General features: G+C 37.9%; 1 protein-coding gene and 1 pseudogene across 2 annotated transcripts; both read left to right on the top strand.

The window, feature by feature from the left end:
* The first annotated feature begins 3238 nt into the window (after positions 1–3238).
* On the top strand, positions 3239–5442 carry LOC101960061 (olfactory receptor 8B3). 2 transcript variants are annotated; one of them, XM_078047235.1, is made up of 2 exons: positions 3239–4144; positions 5431–5442. In XM_078047235.1, exons 1-2 carry the CDS (start codon positions 3239–3241, stop codon positions 5440–5442), a joined length of 918 nt encoding a protein of 305 aa, XP_077903361.1. The 2 variants fall into 2 exon arrangements, with proteins under 2 accessions (XP_077903361.1, XP_077903360.1); XM_078047234.1 differs by lacking the exon at positions 5431–5442 and having other exon boundaries at positions 3239–4180.
* Positions 5443–9083: 3641 nt separating this feature from the next.
* LOC101978256 (olfactory receptor 8C8-like) lies at positions 9084–13556 on the top strand (annotated as a pseudogene).
* The last annotated feature ends 452 nt before the right edge of the window (positions 13557–14008 follow it).

Below are 14008 nucleotides of genomic sequence, written 5' to 3'. Positions count from 1 at the left end.
GTGTGTGTGTGTGTGTGTGTGTGTGTGTGTGTGTGTGTGTGTGTGTGTTTCGGGGGGTGGGTACTTGAACCCAGGAGTGCTCTACCTCTAAGCCACATCTCTGGCCCTTTTTACTTTTTTTTCGAGACAGGGTCTCACTAAGTTGCCCAGGATTACCTTGAATTTGCCATCTTCCTGCTTGAGACTCTCAAGTAACTCAGATTACAAGTATGCACTAGCATGGCCATCTAGTTTTAATTCTGATATCTCTTGAATATTATAAAATTATTTTGTTTTAAAAAAACTCTTATTTATATTTACTGTACTTATCTAATGAATTCATGATTGGTCCAGTGTGAGATTGTAGAGCAGATTAATAAAGTGGTGGTTTCTGAACTCCTAATAAAGAAAGCTGTGACTATCAGAAAGCAGCACACATTCAAAAATAGCAAGTTCCATTGGATTAACTTTATCTCCTTGTTAGTGTTACTATCAGGGATGTGCACCTGCTTAAGGCATTAGTTAAAGTATTATTGTTATTATTAGTAGTAAGAGTATTTTGGTACTGAGCATTGAACCTAGGAGTGCTTTACCACTGAGATACATCCCCAGTCCTTTTCATTTTTTAAGATGTGAAAAAGGGTCTCCCTAAGTTGCTAAGGCTGTCCTTAAATTTTCCATCCTCTTGCATCAGCCTCTGAAGTTGCTTAGATTACAGGCATAAGCCACTGTATCCAGTTTCTAGTATACTTTAAATTGCTAAAAATGGCTGAATAAACTTTGTTTGTCAAAAATGGAATACTACCCAACAGTTAAAGGAAAAATTGTTGATACGCCAACAATTTGGATGGACCTAGAAAGAGTTATGGTTAGAAAAAAAATCTCAGTGGTGACACATTGTGTAGGTTTATACACCATTTACAGAATGAAAGAGAGGGAGAACAAGTTTGTTGTTGCCAGGGGACAGAGATGAAAATGGGAGGGTTTGGGTGGAACAATACAAAGGTAGTGCCAGGAAGTTCAATTATTGTGGTGGAACATTTATGAATCTTGGTCATGGTGATGTTTGCTCTAAGTACATAGGACTGAATCACATAGAAAAGTAGGTTCTATATATGCAGGTTGAGTTTCTGAGTTATGCGGGGTAATTACCATTATTATGCAAATGTCACTTTCTTAATGTTGTTTTTGTTCTTCAGTGGTGGAAAATGTCAATATGGGAAGAATTTGGGTGACAAATTCAAGGGAACTTAGTATCACTTTTGCAATTTTCTGTGAATTTATAGGTATTTTAAAATAAAAACCTTAAAAAGTAGATATACTCTCACAAGCACAAGCACATATTCATGTATACAGAGAAATTCAAAAGTCATATTTTCTTGAAATGTCAGCCAATGAATAGTGATTTTTTTTTCTTATTTTGTTTTGTTTTGATTTTTGCAGTGCTGTCAGCCTCATGAATGCTAGGCATGCACTCTACCGCTGAGCTACACCCCAGCCCACAGATTTGATTGCAATCTGTTAAACACAAAGACTTATTGCATCAGAATACTCAAGATAACTACACTTTCATGAAATAAAGGATCACTCTTATATTACAAACTTTTTTCTTAAAATACCTGAAATCAAAGTACATTTTTTCTTTGTATCTCTAAAATATGTATAGTTACTAATCACTTAAAAAGATTTAAATTATTAAAAATGAGCAAAAAATTACAAAATTCTACATACTTTTTACTAAAATTGATGTATTACCTAGGATTATAATCAGTGAATATTAATTATATTTACATCTTTATGAATGAGAGCAGAGGCTTCTATAATATGCCTGGGGACTGTAGAATCCTTGGTGGGTAGTTCACACCTACTCTCATGAATTAGGGTGTAAACAGAGACACCATTAGTTCCTCCCCTCCTAGTTCATCACCAAGAGGAGGTCCCAGGAGACACTCCAGGAATTCTAATCAAGTCCATAGATTAATAAGCCTTAGCAATGGCCATGTACATGACATAGTGGCCTTGGTGTCAAGTCTATGGCTTACCTTCACCTCCTCTGGACAAATTTATAGCTAGAAATTTGCTTTTACTTCAGAATTAGCCCCAGAACACTCAGATTAGGAGATCTGTTCTCTGACAGTTTTGCCAGTCAAGTAAGAAGAAGGATCTGTGACTGCATCTGATGGGCTCTGATAACCTGGAAGCTAGTTCCTCCTCCAGAACAGTGGAGGTGAAACATGAATAAATAACTTCCACTGAGTTCTCTGAGTGGCAGGTGGGTGATTTAATTTGGTCTCTGTCTTTCTCACTCTCCATGTGTGAAAAAACGAGAAGAACTATGCTTTTAAATAACAGCTCAGCAGCTCAGAGCTCTGACTCTAGTTCCTTTTCTTGTCTCATCTTAACCTCTAGGTTGGCTTCTGCCTCATTCGGGCCAGAAGACAGATCAGCAGCTCCAGGTGATACACAAGAAACATAGCAATACCACAGGGAGGAGACATTTGTCTTTTTAAAAAGTGTTAATGTATGCTATGCATTTAAGAGTTTAAGCGTCTTAGGAGTAGAGTTTGGCATTTTTTCAAACTTTACAATTAATATAACAAGCATCTGAATATTTTCTTTTATGCCGTCATAAAAATACCATTGAAAGCATATTTACCATTCTTTCTTCTTCCTCTAACTAGGGAGGAATAGAGGAAAATGTGTAGAAACACTCAGGTTTATGGTTAAATATAAACCTTACTTATGAAAGAACTCCTCATCTTTTATCAATTTTTTACTTTATGTATCCTTGTAATAAGGTACGTGTAATCTATTCAGATAGGAGGGACTCCCTTCTAGGAAGAATATTGGTATGGTCTCTGCCTTCGAGGAATCATCTCTTTTTTACTAGTCATTGCAAGGGAACCGAGATGTCTAGTAGAATAAAGGAAAAATGAGTAGGAAGTAAAAATTGAAGGGCCCGATGAAGTAGCGGTAGAGTTGACACAGGCGTCTCCACTACCTCAGCAAGCTGTAGTTCCATCAGTCTACCTCTTTATTATTTAGTAAGGACAGGAGCCATAGTTTGCCACATTTCCCTCACAGACAAAAGACAGAGGGGGAGCATGTAGCAGTAAGCATTTGGATGCTACAAACAAAGGAGAACTTTCTTCAGTTTAGCTACAAGTCCCCCTTATTGTAAATATGAGTTTAGAAACAAAGAGCTGTGTCCTCTATTAATGAAGATTTGTTCTGTTCTCCCAGACTCTCAACAAAGAGAATGCTGACCGGAAATGACTCCCTGGTGACTGAGTTTGTTCTGGCTGGATTAACAGATCTTCAGGAGCTTCAGCTTCCCCTCTTTCACCTGTTCCTAATGATCTACATTGTCACCATTGTGGGCAACTTTGGCTTGCTTACACTTATTGCTCTCAATTCTCACTTGCACACCCCTATGTACTACTTCCTCTTCAACCTGTCCTTCATTGATCTCTGTTACTCTTCTGTTTTCAGCCCCAAAATGTTGATGAACTTTGTCTCCAAGAGGAATGCCATCTCCTATGTGGGGTGCATGACTCAGCTGTTTTTCTTTCTCTTTTTTGTCATCTCAGAGTGCTACATGTTGACCTCAATGGCCTATGATCGTTATGTGGCCATCTGTAACCCATTGCTGTATAGGGTCACCATGTCCCAGCACGTCTGTTCTGCATTGTCTCTTGGTGCCTATGTGATGGGATTTGCTGGAGCCACTGCCCACACGGGCTGCATGCTTAGACTGACCTTCTGCAATGCCAATGTCATCAACCATTACTTGTGTGACATACTCCCCCTCCTCCAACTTTCTTGCACCAGCACCTATGTCAATGAAGTAGTCGTTCTTGTTGTGGTGGGCATTAATATCACAGTCCCCAGCTTTACCATATTGACTTCTTACATTTTCATTCTCACCAGCATTCTTCACATCAAATCCACTCATGGAAGATCAAAAGCCTTCAGTACCTGCAGCTCTCACATCATTGCTATTTCTCTCTTTTTTGGATCAGCTGCATTCATGTATCTTAAATATTCTTCTGGGTCTATGGACCAGGGAAAAATATTTTCTGTTTTCTACACTAATGTGGTGCCCATGCTCAATCCTCTCATATACAGTTTGAGGAACAAGGATGTCAAAATTGCACTGAGGAATGCTGGGATTAAAATTCAGAGCAGAGGCTTATTCTAATTAGAAGCAATAATCATGTCCATAAATTGAAAGGCATTAAGTTTTTATTGGTGACTTCTGTTGATAGTCTTATGCGTGGTTCAGTAGAGTTGTCTTACCACCTCTCTTACAGCTAATCTAATTTCATTTTTCTTTATCTCTGGCACTTTTCACAATTTTCAAAACAACTAAAGGCATGGTCTTAAAACAACATATGTACTGATGTTTTTTATTATTCTTTTATACCCTTTCTATCTCCTGAGCTATTCCTTATCCTGGAAAAATTTGGTGAATTTTTGTATTATAAAATGCTCAGAAACATGGCTTCCTGTCTCAATGATTGTGGGAGGCCATCCTCGCGAGTGATTTGAGTTACCTCCCTGGCTGGGTGAGAGGCTCTAGATGCAACTGTGTCAGAGCCTTTCTCACCCTGTCCCAGGTACGAGAGTTTGTCCGTATGGAGGCATACCTGGACACTGACCTGAAGACCCAATAGCTGGCCTTGACCTTGGGATGCTGCCCCCCTCGACCTTCATTGGATGGGATTTTCCCTTGAATTTTTTGTTCCCCAATAAAAGCTCACTCCCTGGCATGCTCTCCCTCTCTTGCTAGTCTCTTCTGTAAACTTCGTCACAGCATTAGGTGGCTGGAGATGGGACCTAGGAGAAGCCTTCTCTGGAGCTGGGAATTAAAGGTAATGAGAGTATGTCTCTTTAATTTTAAAACTCACTAGTAAATTTCTATGCTTTGAACCTTCTTTTATGAAGCTCGAGCCTTGGTGTCAAGGCAGAAACAATGAAGTGCCAAATTTTTCAGTCTTTTTCATTATTATGAATATTGTTACTGCTATAGGTAACATAATTTGATAAATGTCTTCATTATGCGCTGTGTAAAGTTTAAAGCAGAATAAGATCCCTTTGATTTTGGATGTTTCTATTTTTCTCACCCTCCTTCCTTAATCCTTCTGATTTTTTCATTGTCTTTGATAAATGGCACAAAATTTGTAGCATATCTGCTTCTGAGAACCTTTAGCAGTTCAATACATTAAATATTGAAAATTTAATGTTTAACTTCATGTTTTGTTGCCTGAAACAGCTATAACAGAGGATCAGAGAGAAATAATACAAGTGTATTTCTGTATCCCAACAATGGGGTATGTTGGATCACCTCATAAAATTTATATTAATACCACATGAAATAGTAAATATTGAAAGAGAGCCTGTGATTCTTATTGTAAATGTTTTTGTTTTCACTTGGTGGGAACAGAATAGACATTAAGTTAATAAAAGAATTTTAGCCATAGTTTACTTATGAAGTGAGTTTTATCATGAAAATTAATTGTATGTGAATGATAATAATCCATATTTCTACAAACATTTCTTTAGCTTATTTAAACTTTTTATCATGAATAAGACATATGGCACTTTTAACATGGAATCCATTATATAGTTTCTCTATTCCTGAAGTGCTTTTTCCATCAGTATATTAGAATGTGTGATATACTTTATATTAAGAAATAGCTGTTAATTGAAGTGTCTTATTTAGATAATAAATTTACTATTTAATTAATTATTAATAAAATGTAATGAATGAAGATATTAATAAATTGAAAACACTTTAGTGTTTCTTTTTTGGAAGTGAACTGTCATTGCCTTAAATAATTCTAAAAGAAGGCATGCAAATGGCCTGCATGTGCACATATGCTTAACTTGCAGCACCTGGTTAGTTGTGTAGACAGTATCTGGATAGCTTTCTCTAACCCATCATGCAATCTGCCCTTACTACATTGCCTACGCATTGCCAGTAGAGAGTCTAGAACACTTGTCAGGCCTCACATCTGGTCTCCTCCGTTGGGAACTTCTATTACAGAATGCCAAGCATCAAATCTAGGTCACCTTCAAACGTACTGCAATCCAAGCAGTAATCCTGTGGAGCTCCTCTTATATTCTAGTATCTAGTTCTCCTTTCTTTTCTATTTTTCTCACTAGACCTGGGAATGGTAGTGTTTTTCCTCTAATCTATAAATCTTTATATTTTTACATTGTTAACATTTTGCTCTTTGTCTCTTGTAATATTGGTACAACTAATACTCTGTTTTAATATCCTCTGTTGAAATTGCATAACATTCTATTTATTATCATTTTATTATTTGATTGAGTTATTTCTGATACAGGGAACACACTTTATTCAATTTTGATAAACAATGTTCTCATGAGACATGATATAATCAAGTCTGATTGACACAGGCCAAATCCATGACAAGGATTTGTTAAAAATAGTCATTTGGGGCTTGGGGTTGTAGTTCAGTGGAAGAGCACTTGCCTAATCATTGTGAGTCACTAGATCCAATCCTCAGCACCACATAAAAATAAATTGATACAATAAAGTATTGTGTCCATCTTAACTAAAAAAATGAAAAAAGAAAAAGAAATAGTCATTTTTTTGTATTCTTTACAGCCACCTAGGGATTCTGTTATTCCTCTCTTTACTACCTGAGAGATATCATCTGATATTAAAACCAAGCAGAACCAAGCAGAATAAATAGTGGGGAGAAAGACCTTCCTGTCTTCAACAAATCAATTATGTCCTTGAAATAGAACATGAACATGATGATGATGGATGATCTCAAGATTTTGTATGATAATCTCAGGTTTTGTATCATGGTTAGAAGATAATCTTTCAGTAGAGGAGGGAGTCAGAAGCTCCTGAAAATTTTATTTAAGAAGATAAAATTGAATAACCATGACTGAATGTACTAAGGAAAGATTTACAAAAAATTGGGAAGTTGGAAATACATCAATACAATACAGGGAACAGTATGAAAACCAACAAGAAAGGGGGTTATGGAAATGAAAAAATGAAAGAATATAATTAGTTGTGGAAATCTTCTTAAATAGTCTTCATAATAACAGAAATATTGACATAACTCAATTTATAATGATAATCATTTTGTTAGTTATTAAATTGGGAACAGGAAGAACAAGGGTGTGTATATGCAGTGGTGGTGGTGAATAGTTACAAATGTCAAATGAGAATCTGCAATAGGTGTGCAGGCTATAAAACTTTTAGAGTAAACTAAATGTAAGGTAAAGAGACTATAAGATCTAGTCTGTGATAGTCCAGACCTTTAAAGGACATGGATCCTTTACCTCTTTGAAGACAGGATAAAGACAGAGAAGGGGTTGAACTTAAAAAATGAGCTGAGGAAGAGCATCCCTGAGAATCATAAGAAAATGTGAATTCAGTTTGGGGCACATTGACCTTGACACACATAAAGAGATATTACATAGAACTCCCTGTGGGGTAGACATAGCTGGAGGCCAGGCTGTACAGAAAGACCAGTGGTTCTCAAACATGGACAATTATGGTCCTGTAGAGATGGGAAGTTGTGATCCCTTTTCCCCACCCTCTTCATAAGGGTCATGGCCAATACTCTTATAATGAAAGACAGGTTAATGAGGAAAAGAAATAACATATTTGCTTAATCAAAATTTTATTTGACAAGGGAAACTTCAGAAATGAGGACCATAAACCAGGGAAACCTCTCTATTCTATTGGCTGGGTTTGGTGAAGAAAGGAAAATTATACAGAAATGTGATTGGACAAAAGTGCAGGAGCTAATGTAATATCTGAAAGGGGAAACCCAGCAAGTACTGTCTTCTGATTCTTCCTAAAGTCTCTATGTGGTATTCCTTCTTCCTGGGATAATCAGAACCCCTTCTAGGATGAGGCTCTTATGATCATGTCTCATACAAGAAACATCTGAGAATTTCTTTATGACTAGCTATTACTCTGAAAGTAAAGGGGAAGTTGAGGGTAATATTTCTATGACTTAGGACTGACTTTGAGGAAAAAGGGTTCCATTTTTCTATAACCCACCTTGAGGAAGGGAAATTCTTGTTTTTTTTATGGCCTGCACTGAGGGAGGAGAATAGGAGGGAGAAGCACATCACAAGTTCAGAAAAAGACTCATGTTCTGAGTCCTTCCAATGTCCTTCAGTTAAAGTACTCAGCATGCCAATGTGCCATACATTGGCACATCTTTTTCTAAGCAGCAGTGCATCCCAAGGAATCTATCACTGGAGAAATTACTGTTGGTCACAAGTGGTGAGTAGGTTTGGGTAGGGAGGACAGTACAAGCATTTAAAGGGCAGGGACTAGGGATGCCATGCATTGCATATTACCCAGGATAGCCCTACAACAAGACTCAACTCACCCAAATTTTAATGGTACCAAAGTGGAGAATCCATGATTCATATGAAGAAGCAAATTGAAGAAGGGAAGGGGTACTAATTTCTATCAGGCTGTTTTTACCTGGCAGGAACAGTTTTAATATTTTATGTGAATCATCTTACTTAATTCCCACAACATGATGGAATTGCATTTTTAATGTGATTCCAATTTTATAATAATTATTATTATATTTTGTTATGTGGCTCAAGTTGAGGTCCTTCTGTATCTTAGGCAAAAACTATGCAAGAGACATACACCTATTTTGATGACATTCCTTTCATAGAGGTACACACACACACACACACACACAAACACGTATAAATGTAAAACCTTGGTGCTGCAGAACATGCCTATAATTACAGTTCTTCAAAAGTCTGAGGCAGAGGGACACAAGGGAAACTTAGTGAAATCCTGTCTCAGCACCAAAATGAGGACCCACACGGGAGTCTAGGCCCAGGTTAGGCCCAGACAGCCCTGATGACCAGCAGACCTACCCAGGAGCCCAGGATTGCCCCTGCTGAACAGTGCAGGGGGCCCAGGCCCAGGTCAGGACAAGAACCACTCCACTGACTCACCTGGGAGCCCAGGCCTACCTTACCTCCATCTTGACACTGAAGCCATCATCTTAGCTCTGTCCAAGCAGTAGCCTCCACCTTGCAACAACAGACAGAGCCTGGAGGCAGCTGTTTCTATGAACAGGCAACCCAAACCCATTTTAAGTCCTGCCCTTTCAGCCCTATCTCTGAAAGTGGTTGCATTCATCTTGGGACACCTTCACTGCTATTTTGAGTTACTGCTGCTATTGCTGCCACCACCTTTAGTTGCAGTAGCATCCAAAGTGAGACACCAGTGGGGACTGGAAGCCCAACACCAAGGTGAGGTACAGGTAATCTTCAGGGGGCATTACAAGATTATAGGGTAGAAACTATAATACCTTAAGATATGAACTGCAAGAAAGGAAGACACATAGACAACATGAATAAACAAGGGAAGAAAGTGCCCCAAACAAACCAAGATGCTACAATGCCAGAATTCATGCACAGCACAGTTGATGAAATGTCAGAGAAGGAGTTCAGAATATACATAGTTAGAATGATCTGTGAACTAAAGAATGACCTAAATGAGCAAATACAGGCAAAAATTGATCAAACCAACAAAGAGATAAGGGAACAAGTACAGGTAGCAAAAGATCACTTCAAGAAAGAGATAAAGATTCTGGAAAAAAAATCCTTGAAATGAAGGGAATCCTTGAAATGAAGGAAACGATAAACCAAATAAAAAACTCAATAGAAAGCATTACCAACAGCATAGATCACTTAGAAGACAGAATATCAGGTAAGGAAGACAAAATATACAATCTTGAAAATAAAGTTGACCAAATAGTGATGGTAAGAAACTATAAATAGAACATTCAGCAATTATGGGATAGCATCAAAAGACCAAATCTAAGATTTATTGGGATAGAGGAGGGCACAGGGATTCAAACCAAAGGAACAATCTCTTCAATGAAATAATATCAGAAAACTTCCCAAACATAAGGAATGAATTGGAGGATCAAATACAAGAGGCTTACAGGACACCAAATGTACAAAACTACAACAGATCTACACCAAGGCACTTTATAATGAAAATGCCTAGCATACAGAATAAGGACAGAATCTTAAAGGCCATAAGAGATAGGAATCAGATCACATAAAGGGGGAGACCAATTTGGATCTCAGCAGATTTTTCAATCCAGACCCTCAAAGCCAGGAGACGCTGGAACAACATATACCAAGCTCTGAAAGAAAATGAATGCCAACCAAGAATCTTATAGCCAGCAAAATTAAGCTTCAGATTTGATGATGAAATAAAAACTTTTCATAATAAAAAAGTTAAGAATTTACAGTGAGAAAGCCTGCATTACAGAGCATTCTCAGCAAAATGTTGCATGAGGAGGAAATGAAAAAACATCAATGAAAATCAGCAAAGGGATGAACTACACTAAAGGAAAGGCCAATGAAAGGAGCAAATTTTTGCCACACACACATTAGATAGAGCAGTAATCTCTAGGATATATAAAGAACTTAAAACTTAACACCCCCCAAACAAATAATGCAATCAATAAATGGGCTAAGGAGCTGAACAGACACTTCTCAGAAGAAGATACACATTCAATCAACAAATATATGAAAAATGTCCAATATCTCTAGTAATTAGAGAAATGAAAATCAAAACTATTCTAAGATTTCATCTCACACCAGTCAGAATGGCAGTTATCAAGAATGTAAACAACAATAAGTGTTGGCAAGGATTTGTAGGGGGAAAAGGCACATGCATACATTGCTGGTGGGACTGCAAATTGGTGCAACCAAGCTGGAAAATAATATGGAGATTTCTTTAAAAACTTGGAATGAAACCACCATTTGACCCAGCTATCCCACTCCTTGGTCTATACTTAAAGGACTTAAAATCAACATGCTATAGTAACACAGCCACATCAATGTTTATAACAGCTCAGTTCACAATAGCTAGACTGTGGAAGCAATCCAGATGTCCTTCAATAGATGAATGGATAAAAAAAGACTGTGGTATATATACATAATGGAATATGCTCAGCATTTAAAGAGAATAAAATTATGGCTTTTGCAGGTAAATAGATGGAGAATATCATGCTAAGCAAAGTAAGTCAATCCCCAAAGGCCAAATGTTCTTTCTGATAAGTGGATGCTGATCCATAATGGGGGGCATGGGAAAAATGGAAGAACATTCATTAGGCAAAGGAGAAGTAGAGGGGATAGGGGAGTGGGGGAAGGAAAGATGGTGGAATGAGATAGACATTATTACCCTAGGTACATATATAGCTGCACATACTGTGCGACTTTACATTGTGTACAACCAGAGAAATGAAAAGTTGTGCTACAATTGTGTACAATGAATCAAATTGCATTCTGCTGTAATATATACCTAATTAGAACAAACAAACAAGTAAATAAATAAAAATGAAAAAGGGGTGGGGGGTGCCTGGCACAGTTACTCATGCTTGTAATAGCAATGATTTGAGAGGCTGAGGCAGGAGATTCACAAGTTCAAGGCCAGCTTCAGCAATTTAGTGAGATCCTCAGCAACTTAACCAGATACTTGTCTCAAGATAAAAATTAAACAGGGCTGGTGGGTTTAGCTCAGTGGTACAATGCCTCTGTGTTCAATCTCCAGTAATTGAAATACAAATATGTAAACAAACAATGTTTACTGAAGTGATGATACATGCCTACAATCTAACAGGAACATGAACAAGCTGGATTTAAACTTATACTGTCTTGAGTCTTTACTCCAATTCTTGCAATATCTTTGCTGTAATTTTGTTTGATCAAGTTAAACATACAATTTAATGTTTCTTAATGAAATCCAGAGGGTTGTTAGGAACATGCCAGGAAAGGAAAGTGATTCTGCCCTGGACTTCCCTCTCAGGGCATTAGGAGAAGATCAACAGTAGGGGCTTTGTAATTCCTTTGTAATTCACTCTGGTGATCAGGAATTTCTGGTGGGAAATTATACACTGAGTAGAAGATTAAATCCCCAAAGGTCCAATGTTAGTTCTGTTACACAAGATGTAAACATGGACTCAATAATTTCAACTCTCAAGGGGCTCACCCAAATTGAGAGCAAATTAAAAAGGAGAACATAATTTTCAGATCTATGGGGCATGAAATATTCTTATTTACATTTTGGAGGCTCACATAAAGTTATTGTTTTCCTTCATCCAAACGAAAAGAACTTTCAGGAGATATTTTCAAATAGAAATCCAGACACATTCTTGAGAGTTTCTCTTCTAGCACGTGAGAGACAGATCTGACTTGATTGCTATTACCTCCCTCATCATGAGAAACTTTGTCTCATAGAACACTGGGGTGAAGGTCCTTGATGTCCCGCAGGAGTGAGACCTCCAGGGGAACTGGGTGAGCATTGAATCATTTTTGTCTTGATAATTTCTTTTCAAGCCCAAAGTTATATAAACTATGGGTGTGGAGAACACCACTTATTTGTTATTCATTTCCATCCTAATCTTTAGTGAAGACTAAAGAGAAGGGAGGAAATAATGTTCAAGACACTGGGAGGTCAACTATTCTCCTTAAAAAGGGACACGCTTGTGGGAGAAGCAGGAAGGAAATGGCTACTCCTCGAGGATCATCATAGGAAGTCTTGCTCTTTGGAGGCCTCTTTGTGTGTCTTTGGACAATCTTGAGCTTGGAAACCAGCAGCTCCTGGGGTCAAAGACTTGGGGTTCATTCTTAATGTCATCTTCTATTCCTGCTTCTATAGATCCCACCTCTGAAGTCAGTGGCTTTAGAGAATGACTCCTCTGTGACAGAGTTTATTTTTATGGCTCCACAGACCAACCTGACTGCAGCTGCCCCTGTTTTTCTTGTTCTTGGTGAACTATGCAGTCACTGTAGTGGGTAATTTAAGTTTAATTAACCTAATTTGCCTGAATTCATACCTTCACATATCCCTGTACTTTTTCCTCTCCAATCTATCCTTCACTGATTTATGTTTTGCATCTGTCTTTACTCCCAAAATATTGATGTTGTTCCCCCCCCCCGCCCCCGAGAAGAACATCATCTCCTTTACAGAATGCATGATTCACATATTTTTCTTCCGCTTTTTGATCAACTCAGAGTGTTATTTGCTAACAGCTGTGGATATGATTGCTATGTGGCCATCTGTCAGCCTTTGCTATACAGAGACATCATGTCACCTAAGGTCTGTTCTCTGAAGATTTTGGGTTTTTACTTAATGGGGTTTGCAGGTGCCATGGTCCACAAAGGATGTATAGTCAGACTCAGGGTTTGTAATTTTAACCTTATTAACCACTACCTTTGTGAGAGCTTCCCTCTCCTTCAACTGTCCTGCAGCCGCACCGCACCCACATCAATGAGCTTGTGAGTTCTGGTTTTGAGGGGTCAGTGTCATTGTATCTAGCCCCATTATCTTAATTTCTTATGCTTTGATTCTCTATAATATCATTCATATGTCCTCAGCTTAGGGTTCATCCAAGGCCATGAGCACCTGTGGTTCTCACATAGTAACTGTTGGCCTGTTCTATGGATTTGGGCTGTTCACTCATATTAAACCATCATCTCCTAGGTCTGTGGATGAAGGGAATTTTTTCTTTCTTTTTTAAATTGATTTTTTTTAAAAAAAATAAATGACAGAGGAATGCATTACACTTCTTATTACACATATACAGCACCATTTTTCATATCTCTGGTTGTATACAAAGTATGCTGACACCAATTCATGTCTTCACACATGTACTTTGCATAATGATATCCACCACATTCCACGACCCTTGCTAACCTTCTGCCCCCTCCCTTTCCCTTCCACCCCTCTGCCCTATCTAGAGTTCATCTGTTCCTCCCATGCTTTCCCTCCCTACCCCACTATGAATCAGCCTCTTTATATCAGAGAAAACATTTGACATTTGTTTTTTTGGGGGGTTGGCTAATTTCACTTAGCATTATCTTCTCTAACTCCATCCATTTACCTACAAATGCCCATGATTTTATTCTATTTTATTGCTGAATAAAATTCCATTGTGTATATATGCCACATTTTTTTATCCATTCATCTACT

This window comes from Ictidomys tridecemlineatus, chromosome 4 (assembly GCF_052094955.1).
Source record: "Ictidomys tridecemlineatus isolate mIctTri1 chromosome 4, mIctTri1.hap1, whole genome shotgun sequence".
Classification (NCBI taxonomy): domain Eukaryota; kingdom Metazoa; phylum Chordata; class Mammalia; order Rodentia; family Sciuridae; genus Ictidomys; species Ictidomys tridecemlineatus.
The sequence above is the reverse complement of the archived record's forward strand: the minus strand, read 5'-3'. Positions and strand labels throughout refer to the sequence as shown.

Coding starts and splice junctions, on each gene's coding strand:
- LOC101960061 (XM_078047234.1), top strand. CDS start 3,239: ATGCTGACCGGAAATGACTCCCTGGTGACTGAGTTTGTTCTGGCTGGA.